This window comes from Molothrus ater, chromosome 17 (assembly GCF_012460135.2).
Source record: "Molothrus ater isolate BHLD 08-10-18 breed brown headed cowbird chromosome 17, BPBGC_Mater_1.1, whole genome shotgun sequence".
Classification (NCBI taxonomy): Eukaryota; Metazoa; Chordata; class Aves; order Passeriformes; family Icteridae; genus Molothrus; species Molothrus ater.
Window position 1 is genome coordinate 10726245 of NC_050494.2, and position 23094 is coordinate 10749338.

A 23094-nucleotide genomic window follows, 5' to 3' on the forward strand; every position below is an offset into this window, starting at 1 on the left:
CTTTATCTTCTTGAATTGTTATTGCAATTAATTTCCCCCCCCTTTTTTTTTTCTGCAGCAGACGACATTTCAGTAATTAGATATTCTATAAAAATGAGTTATTCATTCAGAAGAGCTTCACTTTTATATTTGATTAATCACATTACCACTGAGGTCTGGGTTTTGTCTCCAAGGAAAGTTTAATGACCTCATTTTAATCCTTCTTTTAACCACCAGGCAGGTATCAATGAGAAGAAATAAAATTATCTTCTTTTTTCTTTTTCTCTGCTTTATTTCACAATCTCAAGATTACATTTGATGCTTTTTCTGTGTGACTGACCCATTTAGAAGGAAGAATCTAGCTGATTCCAATTAGGTTCAGGGCAGAATCAGGCTAAACAGAGCCTTGAACTGTGCCTTAATAACTAATGCTCAGAGTAATGGAGAGGAACCAGAACTGCTTTACCACGTGGCAGCCAGTTTAAAGCTCTGTACATGATTAATTTAGTGATAATTTGAAAATGAATGTACTGAAAGGAAATACACAAAACAAAAGGCACTGTAAATTTAGGTTTTGATTAATGGGGTCTATTAGGAAGAGACTTCTATCAAGAAGATGACTTTTTTTTTTTTAAATCAATGCATACATACCCACACAATGTAATGGAATAATTCATATAAACCACAATTTATCTGTGAGTAGAGACTTGGATATGATTGATGACTGTTTCCCTGGCATCAGCATCCATCTATGCTTTGGATCCAGCAATATGCACATCTATATTTGGTATTTATACATATACATCTCTGTATCTCTATCTGTTTGGCAGTCTCAAAGGTATCTCATCCTTTCTGTCATGTGCTACACTGGTGTAAAGCCTTAACAGACATCACAGAAGAGGCTGATGCTTTTTTCATTAAGACATGAGGAATTATTGTTTTCTCATAAAGTGAGAAATAGCTTTCATTTTAGATGAAAGAGGTGATAAAATAAAGAACAAAAGTTGAGCATCTACAAGAGAGAAGGAAGTGTTTCTTGTGTTCCCTAGCACAGCCCTGAAAGGACCTCCAGGCACTCAGAGATGCTGTGCCTGGGAAAGCCCCAGTGCTCCCAGGGAATCTGCACTGGGAGCTGGGGGTCACCCTCATCTCTCACAGAATTCAACTGTGTGGGCATCTCACCTCCTCAGCTCCACTGGACAGGCTTTGCACTGAGGTAGGGATCCAGCTCCAAAGGCAGATCAAGATGTAAATAATTTCCTAATCATGGTTAACCTGTGTGTCTACAGCAAAGACCCGGAATAATTATTGTGGTGAATTCAGCACAAGGCTGTAACAGGATGGGAAGAATGAATATTGTTTCTCCTTGTGCCCTGTTTGTTACTGCTGCCTCCCAACCTAACATTCTTAATCTAAATTCATTGTTCATGGCAAAGGTTGTCACTGGGACATGCAATGAGAGGCAGAAAGCCCATTTCAATTTATAAGCACTGGGGTCTTATTTAGGAAAACTAGACTGATTTGTGGTTTTTAAGACTTCACTGACTGTATATTTAATGGAAATGCACACAGAATTAGGTAGATGCTCACATACCCAAATGCTACTGGGCATATCTGATTTACTTGAATATAATAATTAATTTCAGTTAGAGGCTGACAGCTCTGTAACAGCCCAGGCTTTGTTGGGTACTTTGGCTGAGCCTCGTTTTGACTGGAAAATTGCAAGTGAACACAGTCATTGGGGAATTTCCATGAAAGCATAATTGATTTTTAACAATAAAGCCTGTCTGCAGGACTGTACAGAACTCAGGGTTTGTCTTCAGCTGTAAAACAGCAGAGTCCTGCACATTCCCTCACCACAGCACTGGTCCTTCCCCTTGCCAGCTCTGACCTGTGCCATCTACTTCAATTCTTGTGTGACAACTGCCTCTAAATTATGCCACAGGCACAGTTCTGATGATTTAAAGATGCTGTGTGGTCCAGGCTAATCTACATCCAAATGTCACTGCAGACTTTCTGAATGGCACAGGTGTAGTGACAGGGACACAGAGACCTGCATGGACAGCTACACATGCACCTTTAGTCTGTACACTGGCAAGTCATGTACACAGGGCTCAAGGTTTAAGCCCTTAATCTTTCCAGGGTCTAGGAACAGGGAGGAGGCAGATGGACACATGCCAAGGTCCTGGGAGATAGCAAGCTTCCCACTTTCACCAGTTTTTCTTGGATCAGCCCGTTAAGATCTCTTTTTAGGAAGCCCTCAAAGGCATCCTGGTCCAATTTTCTGTCTGTAGGAAATCCCAGTGACATCCCACTCCTGCTGGGCTCTCCCTCCACAGTGTAAGATGAATTTGTAAAACATGAGCATGCATGTAAAAGGGATTTCTCATAACACTCCCATGTTCCAAATGCTTCTGGGTACATCTGCCTATAAATGTGTTTAGGAAACCCCAAGGCAGCCTGACGTGGATGCAGATTTTGGATTCCTACGACCATTAAATATCATTTCTCCAAAGCAGACCTATTTGCATCTTTGCATCCCAGTCACTTGGAAGTCACAATCTTTCAGCCTGAAGGAAGAGATCAGGTTTTTTTCCCTGCTACTTTGCTATTTTGAAACACACCATTGCAAATGGAGCTCAGCAAGATCTGACTGAGGGGGCTGGAGCGCAGGCAAAGCATTCACCCCACTTGCAAAAAAGTCACAGTTTTACAGATCACATCAGCTATTTCTATGCAGTGCTGCTCTTGCATAGGTTGATGCACAGCTATTTTCTCTCCTCAAACAAACAATGAATGTGAGAACAAACACATTCAGAACAGGGAATACAATTTTAGGTTCTGCTTGTTTGCTTTGTTTCCACAATTTTGGCAAGTTCACAGAGCAGGAGGCTAAGTGAGAGCTACACCATGGCTGTGAAAAAGAAATACTAATGCCCTTGTTCAAGGCACTGAAACTGGATTACTATATCCAAACTGGGTCAGAAGAATGAAAACTGAGCAGAGTGGGGAGCACAGCAGGGTTAGCAAGATAACCAGGGAAGGGAAGCTGTAAAGCAGAAGGGGTTGGAGGATCTTGGCTTGTTTTGCTTCATGGAATGATGTACAAATGTACACTAGTAACTCACAGGGGAGAGAAAATGGGAAGGAAACATCAGAAAGGGAGAAGGAAGAACTATTTCTGGTGAAGGCAATGCCAGCAGGGCAGCGATGCTCCAAGAGCATCTTCACTCTCAAATTCCAAAGCACTTCTCAGAATGGGCTCATTAACATCTCCCACAGCACTCGAGGAACCAGAACACCTGCACAGAGAAAGGTCAGACATTTTTGGCAGTGTGCTGCCAAAACCAAGAAGCCCTTTCAACTTGGGTCTCTCTCTGTGCTCCTTTGTGCAGGAGGAAGCACCGAGCTGCTCTCAGTGCTGCAGATTCCAGCACTGCCTGACCCAGCCCAGCACGAGCCAGGCTAACTCAGCCTCACTGCAGCAGCCAGGGCTGAGCCTGCTCTGACAATATTCATGAAATAGGCCAGGTAGAAACTGCCAAGAACTGCTTTTCCCAAGGTGCTTGCAACAAGGACTTGCTCCTTCACTGATTAGCCAAGTCCGTGTTGTAGCCAGATTAACCTTACCCAGAAACAGGTCCCTCCTGCCCCAGCACAGCCTCTCTGAATCCAGGTTACTCCTCACCAGCAATTCTGCTTTGAGTTCAGCCAGCCCTTGGCCAGGCAGCCTTTCCCAGGCCAGCAATGCCCTGTGAGCTGGGAAGCACCCACCCATCTCCAATAGTCCAGTCCTAAACCTCTGGAGCTGCTCCTAACTCAGTGTCAGGATTAGCCAGCTGGGGATGCTGTCCCAGAGCTGCCTCTTTAAAACAGACTCCACTGGATTCAGCTTTGGAAGAGGAGATTCTCAAAGCAGTGACAAAGGGCAAATTTTAAAGTAGCTTAAAATAAGACCTCCTAAGGCTCAGGAGATTAAAGAACTTGAATAGCCCAGTTTCTTTCTTCCCTTTCTTTCCCTCCAATTTTTTTTTTTTTTTTATTTGAGAGGTTGATTGCCAGGCAGGTTTTCCCAAGAATTCACAAACTCAAGTAATCATGAACACTTTAGCCCTGTGAAATAATATTTTCCTTACATGGGCTACTATAAAAACAAGTTCTGCACAGTAGGCAAATTTAAAATAACTTTTAATTAACATTTCAGACACAGAAGTCTGATCATGCAAATTCATCTGCGTCTCCTCTCTGTGCCTGATTGTTCCTGATTGAATATGATAAAAATAGACTTTGAATGAGTCAAGTGTGGGCATGGATTTCTTTCACTTCTCCTCCCCTCTGATTATGCATTTTCTTAGATAAAGTGGAAATCCTTGAATGGCTATTAACAGTATCATGGGTCAGACTGGAAAGGGCATCCTGCCTGAGAGGAGTTAAAGATTTCACTGGAATTAAAGGTGTTCCTCCTGTGAGCAAGAAAGATGCTTCAAATCTTACATAAACCTCACCTGAGACTATCCAGCATTGTTCTATCTCTGCTGACTTTTAATCTCTGAAATACCAACTCTAATTTCACTGTATCCCCAGTATCTGAGGTGAGCATCTGACCAGAGCTATGGATCCATATTAGTATGGAAAACCCACAACTCACTTGCACATAGGAGATAAATATTTGAAGGGAGACTGAGGAATTTCCCCATAATTAAGACATGTCAGAGGACATGACCCTGTTATAAGTAACAAGGACTCTGGATAATGGTGGGCACAGTGATACCTTCATCTTACAACAGTTAGAGAGCCAGTAAAAATTCCTAGAAAGCCTTTGTAACACAGTCCAGTTAAAATGTCAATATTTTACAACAGCTGGTGACTTGGCAGGTGCAAAATCCATCAAAACTTCCACAGAAATGAATGAGTCACAGAAAACTTGGGCATAGGGGACTAACCTACCCTATGGCACCTGACCCAGAGCCTGTGGGCATGGGCTGGTCGGGCACTTTGAGGAGTCAGTGCTACCTCTCCTCTTTGGCAGAGGGAAGAGTTGCCTCCCTTCATTAATTTCTGCAAGCAGCAATGTCACACAAAGAACACAACACTGTGGACAGGCTGAAGTCCCTTAGATAGCCAGAAAGGCATTCCCTGGGTCACAATCCTGCCTTAAACCATTAAAAATTCCCCAAACAGCTTCCTGTGATGTTTATAGTGTTTCAGGGGATGCTCCACTCTTGTGGTGTCTCTCAGGAGACACTTCCCCACTGCTGGCTGTTCTCTGGCTGATGCTTCTCAGCACAGGCACAGGTAGCACTGCAGATCAAAAAAACATTCACCATCACAAAGAAGAGCTGGACAGGACCAGAGGAGGCACCTGGTCCTCGCTGTGCCCAGTGCCTTGCAGCTGGCTGCAGGTAATCCTCATGACTGTCAGGACTGGCCATGCTGATGGAGACTGGCCTCAGAGTTAACAGCAGACTTGAGCTCCAAGTTGTTTCATCCAGAGACTCTGATTTCCTTCCTCCCATATAATTTCAGAACCCTTTGTTTGAGAAGGTGGGGCTCCTTCTTCCCCTGCCTTTCAGGTGGTGGACCAAAGCACGTGAAACCCACTGACATCAGTTTTCACGGAAGCACCCAGGAATGTTGGAGTTTTACTGAGGTACCTTCATTTTGTACCTTTAAGGATTTTCGTAATTTTATTGCTCTTTTACCCCCTCTCATCCAGCAGTACACTTTGATGCCAGCCCATCTGGTATTTTGGATGTCCATTCACCACCACACCTCTGCTGGCTGTGCCTGTGTCTGAACCTGCACGTGGTCCCTGCACTCAGCCCCTTCCCCCTGCCCTGTGCCTGGCTGCAGACATGCCCTGACTCTCTTGACCATCACAGTGGATGCTTTCCTCTCTCCCATCCTGCTGTTAAATTTTACGCAGCAACATTAATTCCTGCTGCTGAATACATGAGCTGTGACACCAGCGTGGTGCAGAGTCCTCCTGAGCTACATTCCCATCCAGAAACGATTAAGTCTGAAACCACCCTGGCTGAATGACAGGTAATTTAAGAGCTCTATAGGGTGGGCCTCTGTATCTGTCTGGGATGAATACAGCTCCTGAGTTCCTCTCATCTGGCAGCTTGCCAAGAGCAAGCCACAGTTTCAGTTATTCAGTCTATTTTTGTTTTTACAGCAGCATCTCAATACAACTATTTAAAATAAAAATATACAATATCTCTCCAAACAGTCCGCGGACTTAAAAGAGACCATGGGCTTTCTCACTCTCTGAGGAGCTATAGATTTCCTGGAAAGTGATTTTTGCTATTTTTTTTTAGAGGTGTTAAAATGCAGATCAGACTATTTGAGGACAGCGAGGAGATTCAGCTCAGGCTTAAAGAAACTCATCAGCCTGATGCTGTTCCTGCTGCCAGTAAGAGAAAAAAACATACTTTCATACTCACATGAAATTCAGCCTGGCTATACCCAGGAGTATATCAAAGATATTTGTTTCCATAGAATCACAAAGTATTATTGTAAAACACCCTTGGTTTTCAACTCTTTATAGAGAAGTCCCATGTGCCACTGTGTAAAGCCCTTTGGCCCTTGCAAAACTCTTTCCTCAGTGATTGAAATTAGAGAAATAATGGTACACATCAACTCTGCTTAGAGGAAGAGTAGCATTTTCTAATCCATTTAACACAATTCTGTGGGTAATTCTCTTGATGGCTTTTATTCCTTCCAGGTTTAATACACACCAAGACATTAAATACTCAGAATTCACCTGAAAGAAAATTTCCATTATCCCGCCTTCCATCAGCTCTGAGAAGTGCCATTAAAATACACCACATCTGGAGGGGATGCTGCCCTGCAGAAGGCACCAATGTGCTCGTGCAAGGCACCCTGACCCAGCTCAGCCTGCTCCCCAAAACCTCCCCTCCCAACCTGCATTGGAGACACTGACCCCAGGGCCTGGGTCATGTGAACAACGTGTGCTGAAGTGACATGGCCACTAGATGTCATTCCTTTTTCACTCAAAAGGAGGGCAGAGAAGCATTTACCTGGCAGAATAAAGTCCCCCCACACACCAGGGAGCTGTGGCAGTGCTGTGGTGCAAGGTCCTGCAGCCCCACAGACACAAACCTCCTTCCCAGAGAGAATTATTCTGTCCTGGCAGGAGAAAGGACCACACAGCCCAAGACCTGTGCTGTATTTTTATGGCTTTTCATAATTGCACCATACTAGAGAAGATCTTTAACCACAACACTACAGCAGAAAAACTGGAGTATCCATGATGGACACACAGCACATGTGTGCTGATACAGCCACTGGAGCAGCAGCACAGCCTGGGGATTGATGCCCAGACCTAAAAACATGTTGGGTGCCCATTTTGCTGAGACTCAGGAGGAATTTAGTGCCTTTTTTCTTCTTAGAACCTATGTCCAAGCCACTGTGTGAGAAAATGCTGTCACAGCCCCAAACTCAGCTCCCCATGGAGTTGGGAAGGAAGGACCCAGACTCCAGAAATGACATGAATCCAGTTTGGGTCCACAGGGGCAGAAACTGGGCTCTGCATGACTTCCTTGAGTTCTGTGACATACCTGCAGTTTGTAGGAGTATAACTAAGGGGAAACTTTGGTCCTACGCTAATAAATATTTCGAGACCCTTTAGGATGGAATGAAAATTCAGAATTATATAAATAATATAAACATTCCTCCAAGGATGTTCAGTGACTTGAGCACTAAGAAGTTAGACCACCTGTATTTGAACAGATTTGATGCCTATTTAAGATACATCACTTACTGCTCCTTGTTGACCCTCATATGAATACAGACAGGGCGTGCACAAGCATTTCTCATTTATTAGCATATAGACCTCTGCACTGCTCTGTGATTTCTAAATTTACCATGCACATTTCAGATGTTCTACATCTATGGATTATGAAGGCTGGAATGAACCAGACCACATCATTTCACCTTCCAAATCTTCATTTTTACCTTAACCAGCTCTAAAAATTTGTCATTTGCAATCTCTGTTTTTTTCCCCTTGCCCTCCAGGAATACCTTGGAACACATGAAAACAGAACAGAAGACCGTGCTAATAAAACATAAGAAAAATCTTTAACTGATTAAAACCAGATGTACTGAAGAATGTCTACACATTTACTGCCAGCACACACAAATACATCTGTTAGAGCTATCAGTGAAATACAAATTTTACCAGCTACCTGCTACCATTTACAGTACTTACAGCCCTCTTGAAATCATATCCAAGCCATAAACCCCAAATATCTCTCAGTGCTCAGGATTTCACTCAGAAGTATTAATAACTCTGATATGTCTACAGCCAATTGCTATGAAACAACTGCATCCTCTTTGGTGCAATCAGACATGGGCTGTTTGCCACGTTATTTCTGCTCCTTCAGTGCCTTGGCCAAATCAGTCACCAAACAGTTTTGCTTGTTCATGAATCAATCTTTTCCTTTTTCCTTTTTCTCCCTGAAAGTCTTCATTCCACAGTTATCCATCAGAGTTCCTCCTATCTGCCCAAGCAGCTCAGAGAGACAGCAGATACCAACAATACCCTGAGTTAAAAGCAGAGTGTGTGTGCATCCCCCTGCTGTGTGTGGGTACTCACAGTGCTGGTGGTGAATTCAGGGGGGTTGTCGTTCACATCTGTCACTGTAATGATGGCTGTGGCCGTGTTTGAGAGACCATAGTTCAGATTTCCTTCCATATCTGTTGCTTGAACAATGACTATGTACTGCTGAACTTTCTGTGGAGAAAAAAAAAAAAAAAAAAAAAGAGAAGGGAAAGATGAGAGACAAAACCACACCCTGTAAAACACCTTGGTTTATTTTCCATATAAAAGTGTGATCTTTAAGCAGACTAAGAAGTTAATTGGATTAAAAATGTTAGTTAAAAAAGTTCAATTAATTTTTCTGCATTGTTTTTGAAGTGATTTTTGTATAGATTCATGGACATCACCTGTCTCATGGGAAAATAAAAGTCTTATGGGCAAAATTCCCTGGTTGAGGCTGACATTTTTATTAACTTTTAAGTATTTTCTGCAACATTAGCTTCTGTCTTCTGAAAACCAGAAGAAGTTTTGTTCATGTGTTTTCACTGAAAACATTGCTAAGAACATTATACCCCCAAAATTGACATCAACATTGCCTGGCAGTCCTCCAGCTCGTTCTGCTCACACAGTCTGATGCCCAAAAAGCATTAAAATGCTCTTTGGGTTTCAATCCTTACCACAATCTTGGTAAATAAGGAGAATTTAAGTCCAGTATGGAAGAAAAAAATAATCCAGTGCAATAAACAGCAGTTCAGCAGAACTAATTCAAATTCCTGAGCACCCCCTACCACACAGCTCTCAAAGGAAAAAACCTCACAGAGCCAGCCATGAAAATCACACAGTGAAGTTCTAAAGGATGCTGTAAGTCAATGCAACTGGAAAATAAACCTGAATAAAAGAGGAGAGGCCATCTGATGTTGCATGTGGAGACATCTTCCCGGGATCTCTTTACTTAGGAGTGTCTGCCTGCATCAAGAGAACTCTCCTGATCTTTACAGCTGGCCTCAACAATACATTTTCATTTAGACTTGCAGAATTTACTATTGATTACTGTCATGCTCACAGAGCACTTCACAGGCAGATGGGAAAGCAAAGCTCCTCTCCTGGAGAGTGGGCAAGGGGAGGCAGGAGAACCAGGGGAGGATCCAGGCAAAAGCTCAACACAACCCTGCTCCTTAAGGCTGCAGGAGGCACATCAGAGAGCCCCAGAGGGGTGTAAACCAAGTGGAGGCAGAATTTTATGCAGGAAAAGCTTTTTTGTGAAGTCAGGTGGAGGGACTTTGGTGCAAGGAAAGACCAAGTGCCCCCAGAACACAGCTCAGGTACCCAGGGCTGCTCCTTCAAGGTGCCAGTGCTACAAGTGTGTGTAAAATGTCAAATGTCCTCTGAAGTTTCAAAGGGCAAGAATTAGGTCAATTAGGTCCCTTTACTCCCATATGAACATCCTTGAAGTGCTGTAACTGGCTCAATTCTTTAAATCTTCTGAGCTGCCAGAATAAGAGATCTGCATTTTAGCTTTATCTTGATTCCAGGGCTTTTAATTGACCTGCTAAATTGACAAGACATCACACTTAGGGATCCATCAGCACCTTGCAACTGGAATATATTATGGAAATGCACTTTCATTATCTCTTCCTATCTTGTATAATAAAACATGAGGGAGAAACTATTGTTAGCCCTTGTTTTGGCTCATGCAAGAAGGTTCTGTTCATTACTCCATTTGTAAAGCACTGCACAAGGCTGAAATGTCCTTATTAGTGAATGTAATTTCTATTTCATATCTAGCTTTTCCTTCCTTATTCTCTGTTGTAGACTACCTGGGAAGCTGATGGAAGTATTTCCTAGCAGGCCAAATACTCTGGTTTAAATAACAGAAGGTTTAAATCATAGAAGTGGGGAGGATACTTAAAAAAGTAGCAGCAATCAGATTTCACATAAATGAGAAAAACACATCTGTGTGTGTGTACTCACAGGCCCCAGGTTTACAACAGAGTTGCTTTCTTTAACAAAGCACTGTTCACTGAGTTCTGTAATGTTAATAAAAAAGAAAAAACCACACAAATTCAGAGCACTAAATTAGAGAGGTTTAAAAGTAAGATGTCGATCAGATCATACAACACAAAAAAAGAGAAGGAAAATGGCCAGAATTTATTAGAGTGTGCAAATGTAGCAGCCACAAGGAGCTGGTGTAGAAGGATGGAAAGAAGGGAGGGATGGCAAAGGAGCACAGCACTTGTGCAGCAAGGGCAGGCAGTCCAGGCCTGGTGAGAAAATGTGGGAATTAGAGCAGATCCCAAAGGGATGGAGTGATGAGGCAGGACATGATGGGAATGCACACGTTGGAGAGGTGGTGGATCTCAGCAGAGCACTGGGTACACATCAGAAGTGAGCAGCTGGGGGAACCCCAGAGACATCCCCAAAGCTGCACTGATTTCCATCAACTGAACACAAAACTATTGTGTTTAGAGCAAAAGTGGATTTTGACATGGGGAATGGTGTGGGAAGTTGTACGGAACGCAGACATAGGAAATCAGAGAAATATCTAGGTTAGAAAAGACCTTTAAGATCAAGTCCAGCCATAAAGCCAACATTGCCAAGTCCACCAAATGGAAGCAGTCTGAGATCTGATCTGCCAAACCTTCAGGTTGCCATCCACATCCAGCTCCATCCCAAAGGCTCCAGCACTGGGCTCCTTTCAAGTGCCCAGTTTTAGTTTATAACTAATTCAATCTCCAGTGAGATTGGCCCCAGCAGATAACAAATTACTGATTTTTTGTTTTTCTCTAGCTAATCTTTTTGCTTTTGTGCATTAAGCTGATTTTATTGAACTATTCAATCAATTTCAATTTCAGCATGTCCTTCCAATTTGTCACATCATCTCCAGGGGCATCTCAGTTTGTTGTCCTAATAGTATTATTATTGTTACGACTATTAAAAAAAAAAAAGGCAGCCTCATGCCCCCAAGCATGAGAGACGTTTTCTTGATGGCATTTTGATCATACAGAATAATTCTTCTATTCTCCTTCTTTGCAAAAATGACATTTTAAATAGCACAGGGCAGAAACTACAGCATAGAGGTAAAGCAAAATGGTCCTAACATTTACTGTATGTTTGCTCTGATGATGATGCTGGGGAACTCAGGAAATGAGCCTGTGGCCCAAGGGGGTCTGGACTAAAAACCCAGCCCCACTGAAGCCTGTGGGAAGTCCTGTGGCAAGTGTTTCTAATAAATCTAACAGATCTTCATGTTACAGCAAAGCAAATGTGCTGCTTCTATTCCAGCCAAGGAAAAAACTCATCTTGATAAGTGCAGAGCTTTTAGTCTGACCTAAAAACTAAGAAGGACTTTTTAAGAAAAAAAAATTATGAAGGAGGGAATAATTAAAGGAACTGTGGCAGATCTAATCTATCTGCTTTTCTGTCAGTCATCTGACACAGTGCCCCAAAGAAATACATCAGCTAAATTCCAGAAGATGGGAATTAGTTGAAGGAATTTGTTAAGCTGGCTAATGGGAAATTAGTCGAGGGCTTGGTTAAAAAGGTGCTTTGTACAGGAAGAAAGGCAGCTTGGAAAAAGGGCAACTGCATAATAGAAAAATGTGATCTAATAGCACAAAATACAGGAAAACACAGCAAGGAACCCATGAAACAAAACTTTCCTGGAAGCTGTTCTATTGGACAGGAGGGAGATATGGCTGTGCCCATGTCCCACCAGCTCCCTGCTGCTGAGCAAGGGGGCAAACACCCTGTGTGCAGCTCTGAGCAGGGCACAGCTGGCAATCCTGATCCCTGTGCCAAGCAGCCAGGGCTCATGGGGATGCTGGGCACAAGCCAGGCCCTTGGCTGAGCCCCCTGGATCCAACCAGGTGCTGGCACTGAAGAGCCCATCACAGGAGAAGAGCCTGGAAGAGCCTGGCTTGTTTAGTCTAGCAAAATGAAGGCTGATAGCAGATATGATTGCTGTCTATAAATAACATCAGGAGGATAAACACTAGGAAGGCAAAGAAGCAATTTAAACTAAAGGACAATGTTGACACAAGAACAAATGGGTATAAACTGGCCATGAATAAATTTAGGTTGGAAATTAGTAGGTCCTTTACCAATAAAGGAGTGAGATGCTGGAGCAATCTAATATAGGGTCTGGGGAGCAAAAACGTTCAAAAGAATATATTAAATTAGGGCTAAATCCTCTTGGTCTAGGTAGAAATTATGACAAATTGAGCTAAAGCAAAAGGCAGATCTCCTAGCATTCTCTGTGTACAAACAACTTTCTAAAAAGAAAAAGAAAAAAAAACAACCCTTTCAGTCCAAATAGCACAGACTGTTCATGTGAAAAGGCTTAACACTGATGGTTATCACTGAACCAGCCCATTCCATTGGCACACACAAAGGACCAGGTGCCCCAGACAAAATTACAGCCATTGCAAGTGGCTCTCCCCATCGAGACAGAGGCTGGCACGGAAAGCACAGGCTCAAATCCCTGGCTGGGCTGGGCTGAGCAGAGTCTTGCTGAGACAGGGTATAAACAAGAGTAAATCATATTCAGAGACAGAGTAGAAAAGAACAAAGTGTTTTAAAATGAAGCCCTAGTAATGGAGTGCTACCTGTGATCCCAATTTTCAAATGTGCACGCACGGTGTTTGAGAAATGTGGCTCTTGCCAGTTTACACAGGCAATTATTATACATCACACATGAGCTGGGGAACTGTGTATAGCAAAGTCCAGAAATGCAGTAATTATGTGATTAAATTAATCTGCATTATGGACAAAGGGTTTGCAAAATTAGGAACTACATTTTCAAAGCCCTGTACAAATATTGTCCAATTAATTACTACTTCCTGAGAAACGTATGACTAGCTAATTTTAGCATCACGTCTGGTAAAGCAAATAAGGTTACCAGGATGTAGGATGTATTAGCAGGAATCCATTGGTGAAGGAGATAGGAAATCTAAATTCTATTTCTTCCCATGGTTATCCTCACCTCTCCTTTATATCTATGTTTTTTTCATCTCCCCTTAATTTTGCAACCCCGATGAGATGAATACGAGATGTTCTTGTGATTTGTTTTCTAAATCATTTTTTTGCATGCTACTGAAGACTTGATGTTCATGTTTTTGGGTATCAGAGATGGCAAACACATCATTAATAAATACTGCACCAGACCCAGGAAAGGCAATTTAAAAACAAATAAACAAACTCCCCCCAAACATTCACTTGACTCAAGCAAAAGTACTTTTTCCAAAAAGACCTAAATAGCCACCATTTATACAAAGCTCACAGGAAAAGCTTTTAAAGCATCGATCCCTTAATACTCCCTACTTAGCCTTGGTTAAAGAAGAACAGATTTCCAGCAGAAAGCTCTCTTCTGGAAGCTCTGGGAAGAAGGCAGCTTTCACAGGACACCTGCAGCTCCCCCAGCCATGGTGGTGTGGGTTAGGGTTAGGGTCAACTCTGTGCCACAGTTGAGCAGAGACTTTGATAAACTTTGACTTTTTCATTTCTCACATCCAGCACAGCATCACGCTGTGGCTGCAGAGTCCTCAGCAGACACCAAACCCTGGGCCTGGCAATCCCAGTGCACAGGCTGCTGCCTGAGCTAAAAAGATGCAGGTTTGCTCCATCACTGCCTTGCTGTACAGGACCAGCTCCTTCCTGAGGTGTCCATGTTCCTGCTAAGACAGGCATAGAACAAGGGAGGAAATTCTGTTTTTAAAACAAACTGGGGCACTTGCTCAGTGCTGCACAGCCAGACAGGGAAGGAAACAGCCAAGGTTGTTTTCTCCATTTGGCTGGGGCTCCATTGGGTTTTCCTCCAGCATGGCAAGGTGTTCCCCTTTCACAAGCCTCTGGTGTGTTTGATTTTAAGAGCTGCCTGTGCTGGCAGAGCCCCCAGGCAGGGCTGGTGCTGGTCTGGCTCTGTCCAGCAAGGCTGAGTTTGCTCTGCTGGGAGCAGCCCTGTGCTCACCAGGCTGCCTTTCCTCCTGGCAGGGGTGTTGATGTGACACCTGGTCTGTGATGTGCTGGTCAGACCCTGTGTGCTCCTGTGACCCTCTGACCAAACCTGCCACCACCAAACACCAGTGAACTCCTCTGTGCCAAGAACAGCCTCAGTGCCAGCACCCAGAGCAGTTTCATCCACACCTCCAGTCTGGAGGAGCTGTTCCACTCCCCTTCAAAAACCATTTTGTCTGACACAAATGAAGGGCCATAGCCCAGCTCAGGATTTTCACTTGGCACTGGACCTATATTGACATCCACCTTTATTGCCTTTCTCCTGGCAGCCTCATTAACAACCAGCAATTAAACTACTTCTTAACACTTTCCCTCTCAGCACCTAAGACCCATAACCCAGGGGATCTCACACATTAAACAACTTATCTTATTCTCTCTTAAGCTACTGCACTTTATGATAGAAAATTAACGTGTTACAATTTACACCTTTTAACCCATTTGGAACCACCAGACACCCCATTAACTTTTCCAGCTTCTCCCAGGGTGGGTGTTGAATCTCCCACATAAGTGTAAATGGGACGTGTTCCAGCTTTTAGCAGCTCTTTCCTTTTTTGTGTGGCAGCTTCTGAAAGCAAAACAGCCTCTGGTGGTGGGTACAACACCCAGCACTAGCAAGCTGAGCTGTCCTATGAAAGCAGGAGGAAGTGATTTAAAAGTTAACTGAAAGAAAGTGAATATGATCTTTTTATCACACAGAGGTTACAACATCAAAGAATGCCAGAAAACCTTTCAGGAGTCTACTGTGTTTGGCCTTTCAGCAGCATGAGACCAAACAGTTCAGTGGCTGCTGCCCACGGCTGCCTTTTCTTGTGTCGTCCAGGCAGGGGAAGTGCTGAAGTGGAAACTGTTCCTGCACTGGGTACAGAGCAGACCCCAGCAGGCATCCCAAAAAGCCTTCCAGCATCCTGGCCACCTCTCCCTGGAGCCTCCCAGACAGAAGGTCTGTGACCCAAACAGAATTGCTCATGCACCTCATCTCATGGTGAGTGCCAGGACGCTGCTGAGCTGCTCCAGGAGCTCAGCTCAGCTCCAAGAGGGATCAGCCAGCTCAGAAATGGAAATCCAAGCATTAAACAGCCCTGAGACTAAACCAGCAGAAAAAAAAGGGAAAAAAAAAGAAACAAACCCAACCCCCAGCAGACAAATAACTGGAAATGGTAAGACAGACTGGGGATCCTGATGGATCATTTTAATGATTCTCTTAACAATGCCTGGTGCCAGCAATACTGTGCATAGGAAGGGCTGCATTAAACTGGAACAGAGGTGCTTTGACTGCAATATGCTGCCACCACGTTCATCTGAGATAGATATTTCTTTCTTTTTTTTTTGGAGTTTTACCCCTAAGGGATTAGACACTGAGCCTGGGCTATCAAGGTTTTGAAAAAACAACCTTTTTTCTGCAGTGAAAAATGTGGAATTTCAATGCAGCAACTTCTGCCCAAAGAAAGGGGCATACAGGAGAATACATCCACCAAAACAGTAAAGTGACCCAAGCACACCTTGCAGAGGGTTTGCCAGGCTCTGAGCCCAGCTGGCAGCAGCACCTTCAGAATTGTGCTGTGGCCAAGGTTAACAGCACAGCAGGGTTTGTTATTAACCCCACACTTGTTCTATACTTGTACATTTCCACTTGCAGAGGGTGGGCAACAGAGGACACAACTTTTCTTATCTGATATTTGAGCACAGGCATTTCTCAAAACTTGAATGAAGTGACTCAGGGGCTATGAGCTGACTTCAAAACTATTATCAGAATTATTATCAAAATTATTGTCAGAAACCCCATTGTTACAGTATCTGTCCTTGGATAGCATCAAATTTTCTGTTTAGAAAGACTAAATGACTAAACTGACTAAATGTCAGTTAATGAGCTTCTCATGGTTATCTCACTTATACCAACATCAGAATCACAGCTCCACCAGGAGTGGGCATCTCTCTTTTCAGTGATCCAAACTCCAGATCAGATGTAAGTCCACAAGGAGGTGGGGAGAAATAAGAAAACTGAATTACCTGCTTCTGACAGCCATACAAAGGGATGGCAGTGAGCTGGCATGAGCTACTGATAAATTTCACTAAAAAAAAAGAGATGTGATTAATATCTTGGCTAATGTATTTCAATTCTAACTTCAGCCACTGTGCCAAAACAGAGGAGGGTTTGTGATTAAGGCTGCAGGCTGCAGCTTGGAAGATCTGGATTTCTTTAGCATTTTCCCAAACCCTCCCCAAGTGACCTTTAACAGGTCATTTAATTTTTCTGTGCATCAAAGAAATTGAAAATAACACTTCAAAATGAAATTAAAACTCTTTTTTATCTAACAGTGATACCATGAGAAGAGAAATCCATTTGTTGGCTGGAGCACTGGGCCACTGGGATGAGGAAGGCTGCAGAGCTGCCCAGGACAGAGCTGTGTGTCCATCTGCATCTCCCAGGAACAGGAACCAGCCCCAACCCAACTCCCACCAACACTTTCCAGAGGTTCCAGGTCATCTCACAAAGAGCACTCAAAAGGAGACCTCAGGAATAATATGCCTTCTAACTTTTGGCTGAGGCAATTTCTGTAAAACCATGAAATTACATTTGGCTTTTCTTGAGCAGGGAGAGACGAGCAATAGTTCAAAGTCTGGGTGGTCACACAGCACCTGGTGCTGCAGAGAGGTGCCCTTTGGTAAGTATGCCAGCAGTAAATTGATGCTTCCAGGTGGTTTCTGCCACTTACTGACAAAAGCCATGAGTGCTGAGACAGAAAAAAACTCAAAATCTCAAGGCAGAGAAGGGAAAGTAAACAACAATCTCAGAAACATTTATTTCTTAGGTAAAAAACCAACTTTCTTTGGACTTGTGGAAAGCAAATTCCTCCTGCAGCGTGTAACTTCTTGGTGATTACCCAAAGGCCAGGCTTTAGGATAAAAAAATATCCTAGTTATGTCCATTGCACTCTTATAATCCACAAAACCTTTGCTGTCAAATGCTGCCAGAGCAATTTAATAAACAGGGAAAATGCCTTAATGTATTCTGAAACCTGAAAACCACCCATCATTAGCCCCACATGCTGTTTTCCTACTTTCTCTGCTTTAAGCCATTTAGCTGCTACAGCTGTTTTTCTTGTAAGTCTGGCTTCTGTTTTTATCAGCCTGATTTGTTTTCTGGTATATCACGCTTGATTAGAAAGAGGAAGAAAAACCTTTCAGAATTCAGGTAAAACTGCCTTCTTCTTTAAGCTCTGTCAGGCTGGAAGCTTGGAAAAGATCATCACGAGGATCAGTGTAGGTGAATAAATATTCATAATATTGCTTATTACTTATACCTGGTCTCATTTTTGCAGAAAGCTTGAAATTCCACACTCATGACACCACTGATGTAGCCAGACCTTTCTATTCTGAGGAACATGAGGTTTTTAAAAAAATCTATCAGTGTAGCAACTAAAAAAAATAAAATCAATGTAATATATTCAAACCATTTTGTCTAATCCTATATGTATACACGTGGTATGAACAACACTAAAATCCTGGATTTTAAAACTATTGGCAGTCAGGAGCACAACACAAGTCTGGGGCATCTGTACTGTGTTGACTCCTTATGGTCTGGATAAAATAAACTCATTTGGTGTCATTCTTTATTCATTGCTGAGAATTATTTTAAGAAGACAGCTTGGCTAAGTCCCTGCTGGCTGCATATCATATGTGCCTTATGAATTGAAGGGAATGTCCAAACAGAAAAGGACCAGGTTAGAGCCACAAAAGCAGCTGATTTAATTAAATTTGGCAGAAGGAAAGGTTAGTGGAAAACAGTCAAATAACAGAGAGGAGAGATTAATGTGAGATGCTCCCTATTGTATTTCTTTAAGAGCTGTTTCACCCTCTGTGGGCAGGGTCATGTTGTGTGGATCTGCTGAGGGAGAATGTGATTGACAACTTCTGGAAAAGAAATTCAGCTTGGTTGCGAAGTTGGAAATAGTAAAGGAGACTTTTGTCAAAACCAGCTCTGCCTGCAAAGGCTTTGTTTCCCTGCCTTGGAAAAGGGCTACATGAAAACAGGTGCAATGAAAAAGATCTCCAGTGCTGTGGGAAAATGAAATGAAAGCTTATCCTGTGAGTGAAGGATTTTTTTTTTTCTGGCTGGAAATTCTGACCCATGACAAGAAACAAAGGCATTTGCACATGAGCAATATTTGATCTTGCTAATTTTGTATATATTAATAATGTTAAAGGCGTAACACACAGGAAATAAAGACATGCAGTTGATTCAATACTTGACTTGCACTATGTCTTGGTGTAGAAGGGCCAAAATTCAAACTCAATCTGATGGAAAAAACACTTAGGTCCAGAGCAAAATACAGTAATAAAGTTTGTGATAACTTATCAAATGCTACACAGCTACAATTACTTCATTGGTACAAATAATTCACTGAGCAAGGTCTAGGATTAATGGAGGATAAAGTGCTGCACTCTTCTGAAGGAGGCATCTCAGCCTTTTTTACAAGCTACTAATCCTGATGTTTATATCCAGTTGTATTAGACAAATAGAAAAGAAGGATTTTTTATGAAACATTGTATTAATGTATTTGAGAGAAGTCACAGGTGGGTAATAACGTGTACTCTTACAAAAGAAAGGGCACCAAAATGAAGAACTGTTTTCAGAGAGCAGCCTTAATAGAACAGGGCTTCCTGATGGTTGTCAGCACTCACTGCTCTCTGGGCTACAGCACCTGGGGAATGAGACACAGAATTCTCACCTGGGGAATGAGATCCCAGGAAAATATTGACTGCTCTGCTGACCCATCATGGGTTTGGCACAGGAAGTGGCTGCAGGGCATTTGGGCAAACTTAGTTTTGGGTTCCATCATAACCAAAAACCCAGCAGGGAAACAGCACAGTGAGGTGTGAACCCCAGCCTCTGGTGACTCAGAGGTTTTGCAGATGCTTTTCTAAGGGAGCCTGCTCTGCTTTGGAGAGTACAACTCCCTGTCCTGCCTGCTCAGAGGGCTTCAGACATGAGATAAAACCGGGCAAGTGAGGAACAGGAACAAATGAGTTCGCGATAAAGGGGAAAACTGCTGATAAATGAAATGATTGAGATGCCAGGCTGGCAGAGTGCCACTGTGAGAGCTGCTGTGATGAGCAGGGATGTTTTCCTTCCCATACTGAGCCTGTCAACCTCAATCAGATGTGCCTTAGCAGAGTCTCTTACACCCAGGTGAGACTCCAAAGAGAGCAGCAGGAAAACTGCCCCATGTCAGTGACAGGAGAGGGTCTGGGCAGAGCAGAGCTCCAGAAAAAGCAGATTGATATAGGGAGTGTGAAATTAAATGCTCTGTTTATTAACTTGAAAGAGGAGGGAGTAGACCAAGAAGGATTTTTGATAATCCTAAATTGTCCCAGCTGTACAGGGAGACCTTTGGAAGGGTACCCTGGGCCCTTTCTGGTGACTGTTTATGACAAGAGGATGGAGCAGCAGCCAGAAGCCACTGCAATAATTGAAGGCAAAATTTAATTTTCCCAGATCAGGGCCTTAATCAAACAGCATTTAATTTCTATGCTTTTTTGTCAACAAAGGGATGTGCAGGATCTGTGCAAGTGTCAAAGGCTTTTGAGTGACCAGGAGCAGGCTCCATCGTAGCAGGGGAAATTTTATAAAGGAATTGGCACTGCAGAGACCTCCCTGACAACCTCCCAGGTTCCTGTAATATGGAATTAACTTCACATTGCCACAAGGAATGAAAGAGGAACTTGCCAGCCACCTTTATGCGATGAAATGCAATTCTTGCAGTTACAAAATTGCAGGAATGTAGCAGTTTCTTGGTTATTAGCTGCAAGAGGAATTTCAGCACTTCAGCTCTCCCCAGCTCTGGCTACATTTCCGCTTAAAAAACATTTATGTAGGGAAGTGCTGAATTTCATACAAGAAGCAAAATGACCCTGAATTTAGTAGGCTACATTATCAAATACTCAAAAGTAACAGACTGAAATGAAAAATTGCAAAGCATAATTCTGCCAAGATAATTAATCCTTGTTAACCCATGACCTGATCATATATGATGCTGCTCTGACGAGCTTACTGAAATGCTATAAATAATGCCAGCATATTTTATTTTCTTTGTAGACATAAATATTGACAAATTCATACTCATTAAACTTCTGCAAGCTGAGAATTATTCCTGTTCCTCAAATGGGGAACAGGCAGAGGAATTAAGGCTCTTTTTTTCAGAGGGATTCATTGGTTTGCAGAGTCCAGTTGGAGATGCTGAATGCAGTTTTAAGCCTTTTTGCATAGAAGTAAAACTGTATTGATTAAATCCACCCTCACAATGTTACTTCTTTTCCCCCCACCCCCAGCTCAGACCTGTTTCTATGTGCAAGACACTCCTTGTGCTGAGTTACATCAGTTCCCTGAGCAGAATTACTCCAAAAAGAAGCTTCTTGCACATGTAGATAAACTGACTGTCTGTTCTGGGCAGCAATTCATCAGTGACAGAACCAGTCCAAAAATGTAACTGCAGCCTGAGGATACAGGTACATAAAAAACTGTTGTGAGACAAGCTGGGCTGTGGATTTAGAGTGCTTTAGTCCCTCCACAGGATGGCTTCATACCAGTCATCACCTGCAATAAACCTGGGGTGTCTTATCCCTCTGAAGGGTACCATTCAGAGCTGGAATTTTTTTTCAGGCTATGTTAATAGCAAACAACAGTTCTTATTCCAGTACTGATAATCTCTGGCAATTGCGAAGAAAAACAGACACTGTGGATAAAGAATTCCCTCAAAACAAACTATTTTTGCTTTGGTTGTGAGTGGAATTTAAATGAAACCATCTCATCTGTGGTCCATGCTCCAAAATCTCAGCTGCCCGTAACAATGCGAGGGAAACATCCCCAGAACTGCATCCCTATTTTTATTCAGGATCCAGTTGAACATCTTAGCCCTGCATCAGATTTAGGAGGAGCTGATGAGATTCTAAGTTTAATACTCTCCAAAATACTGGTGAGACATGTACCTTTGGAAAAGCAAATCACCATTTTTCCTGCTCCTACAGCAGTGTTGAGCTCCTGTGTAGCCTCACCTCAGGTTCAGGTGTATGAACTTAAAACTAATTAAATGTTGTGTGTGTGCTGCTGTATTTCCTCCACTTCTCAGACAAAACCATGCTAGGAGAGGAGAAGAACCAGAAGCTGAAGTTCTTCACTGCAAGAAAGAAGCAGGGCTGTAAGAGCAGGCTCCATGTGGAGCAGGTGGGACCATCCTCTTCAGGCAGGATGCAAAGGGATTTAGGACTCTGGTCCTTGGTCTCAGAAGAAGCTGGAGGCTGTGATAAGGGTGTGTGAAGAATTTTGTGAGATGGACTGACTCCCTGTGGGGAGTAAGGTGAGATCATGAAATGTATTTAATTTTGTCTTAAGTTGAACTCACATTTGTGTCCCAGAGTGAAAAGGTTTTATCTCACCCCACTAACAGCAGTTTACTTCTCTCTCTTGGTTAATGGGAGCTGTATGGATTTTTCATTTCTTTTTTTCTCTAGGAAATATAAGAACAGTGTAGATTTAGAGATGTGTTATCTGCCAGCAGAAACAAAGTGCTACCTCACACCAGCTGTAACAGGTCCTTACTCTGAGTCATTAAGGTCTCTAACAAAGCCATTAGCCCAGGGAATCACTGATGGGAGCCCTTCCCATGGAAAACACAGCACACCCCACAGAGACCCCACTTTCACTGCTCTGTCTGGAACAGAAAATACCACACCAGGCTGGCACATTCTTCTGCATAGTAGAGGGTGAGTGTCTGAGGGACAGGGGTTATCCCAGAGATTCTGCACTGCCTGTGGAGAGATGCCATGGTCTGGGCTCCTGGCATGCTGAGAGGGCAGGGGCAGGCCCAGAGGGATGAGATGGATGCAGGAGCATCTCTTCAGGAAGTTTTCCCACCTGCTCTCCTGCGTGCATGGAGCAGAGCCCTCTGCCCTTGGCTGAGCACAGCCCTGGATAAACAGGGAATTCCTGCTCTAACAAACCCTCCTGTCTCTGCTGGAAAGCTGCACACAGAGCTCTGACCATGCTCCAGGGGCAGCAGGAGGGGTCGATGGAGGGTTTTATGGGGTAGCTCCTGCAGTGCCAGGTGGGGTACATTAATCTGATGTTGTTTTTCAGCTCCTTGTCCAGAGGGAAGGGAATGCTCAGCCCTGTACCCAGGGGCTGGGTGTGCAGCAGGACTGGGCCTCGGGATTTTCACAAAATGGGAGAAAAAGCAAACAAAGACAATCAACAGATGGAAAGCCTCAGATGGAAGGGGACATAGTGGCTATTTATTTAAAGAGCTGTTAAGTCCTAATGGAAATTTTCAAGAAGCATTCCATTTAGAACTAGCAGAGGTTTATTTAGCCCATATTTTCTGTTTGTTTTCACTCATTTTTCATGTTAAAGAACATTTGCTACCAGTACTCATCTCCAGCATCTTCAATCGTGTATTCCCCAGCTTTACCCTGGTTGCTACGGAGACAACTGAGATGCCACAAACAACAAAAAGCTCTTCTGGTGCAGGAGCAGTGCTCCAAGG

At 43.1% G+C, this 23094-nt stretch overlaps 1 protein-coding gene across 1 annotated transcript in view; it reads right to left on the reverse strand.

Moving 5' to 3' along the window:
• CDH4 (cadherin 4) overlaps window positions 1–23094 on the reverse strand; it is a 418520-nt gene that overhangs the window by 33067 nt on the left and 362359 nt on the right. Inside the window, exon 8 of the mRNA XM_036395496.2 lies at window positions 8600–8737. Within this exon, the coding sequence (XP_036251389.1) occupies window positions 8600–8737 (138 nt within the window). The remainder of the gene's footprint in view (window positions 1–8599; window positions 8738–23094) is intronic.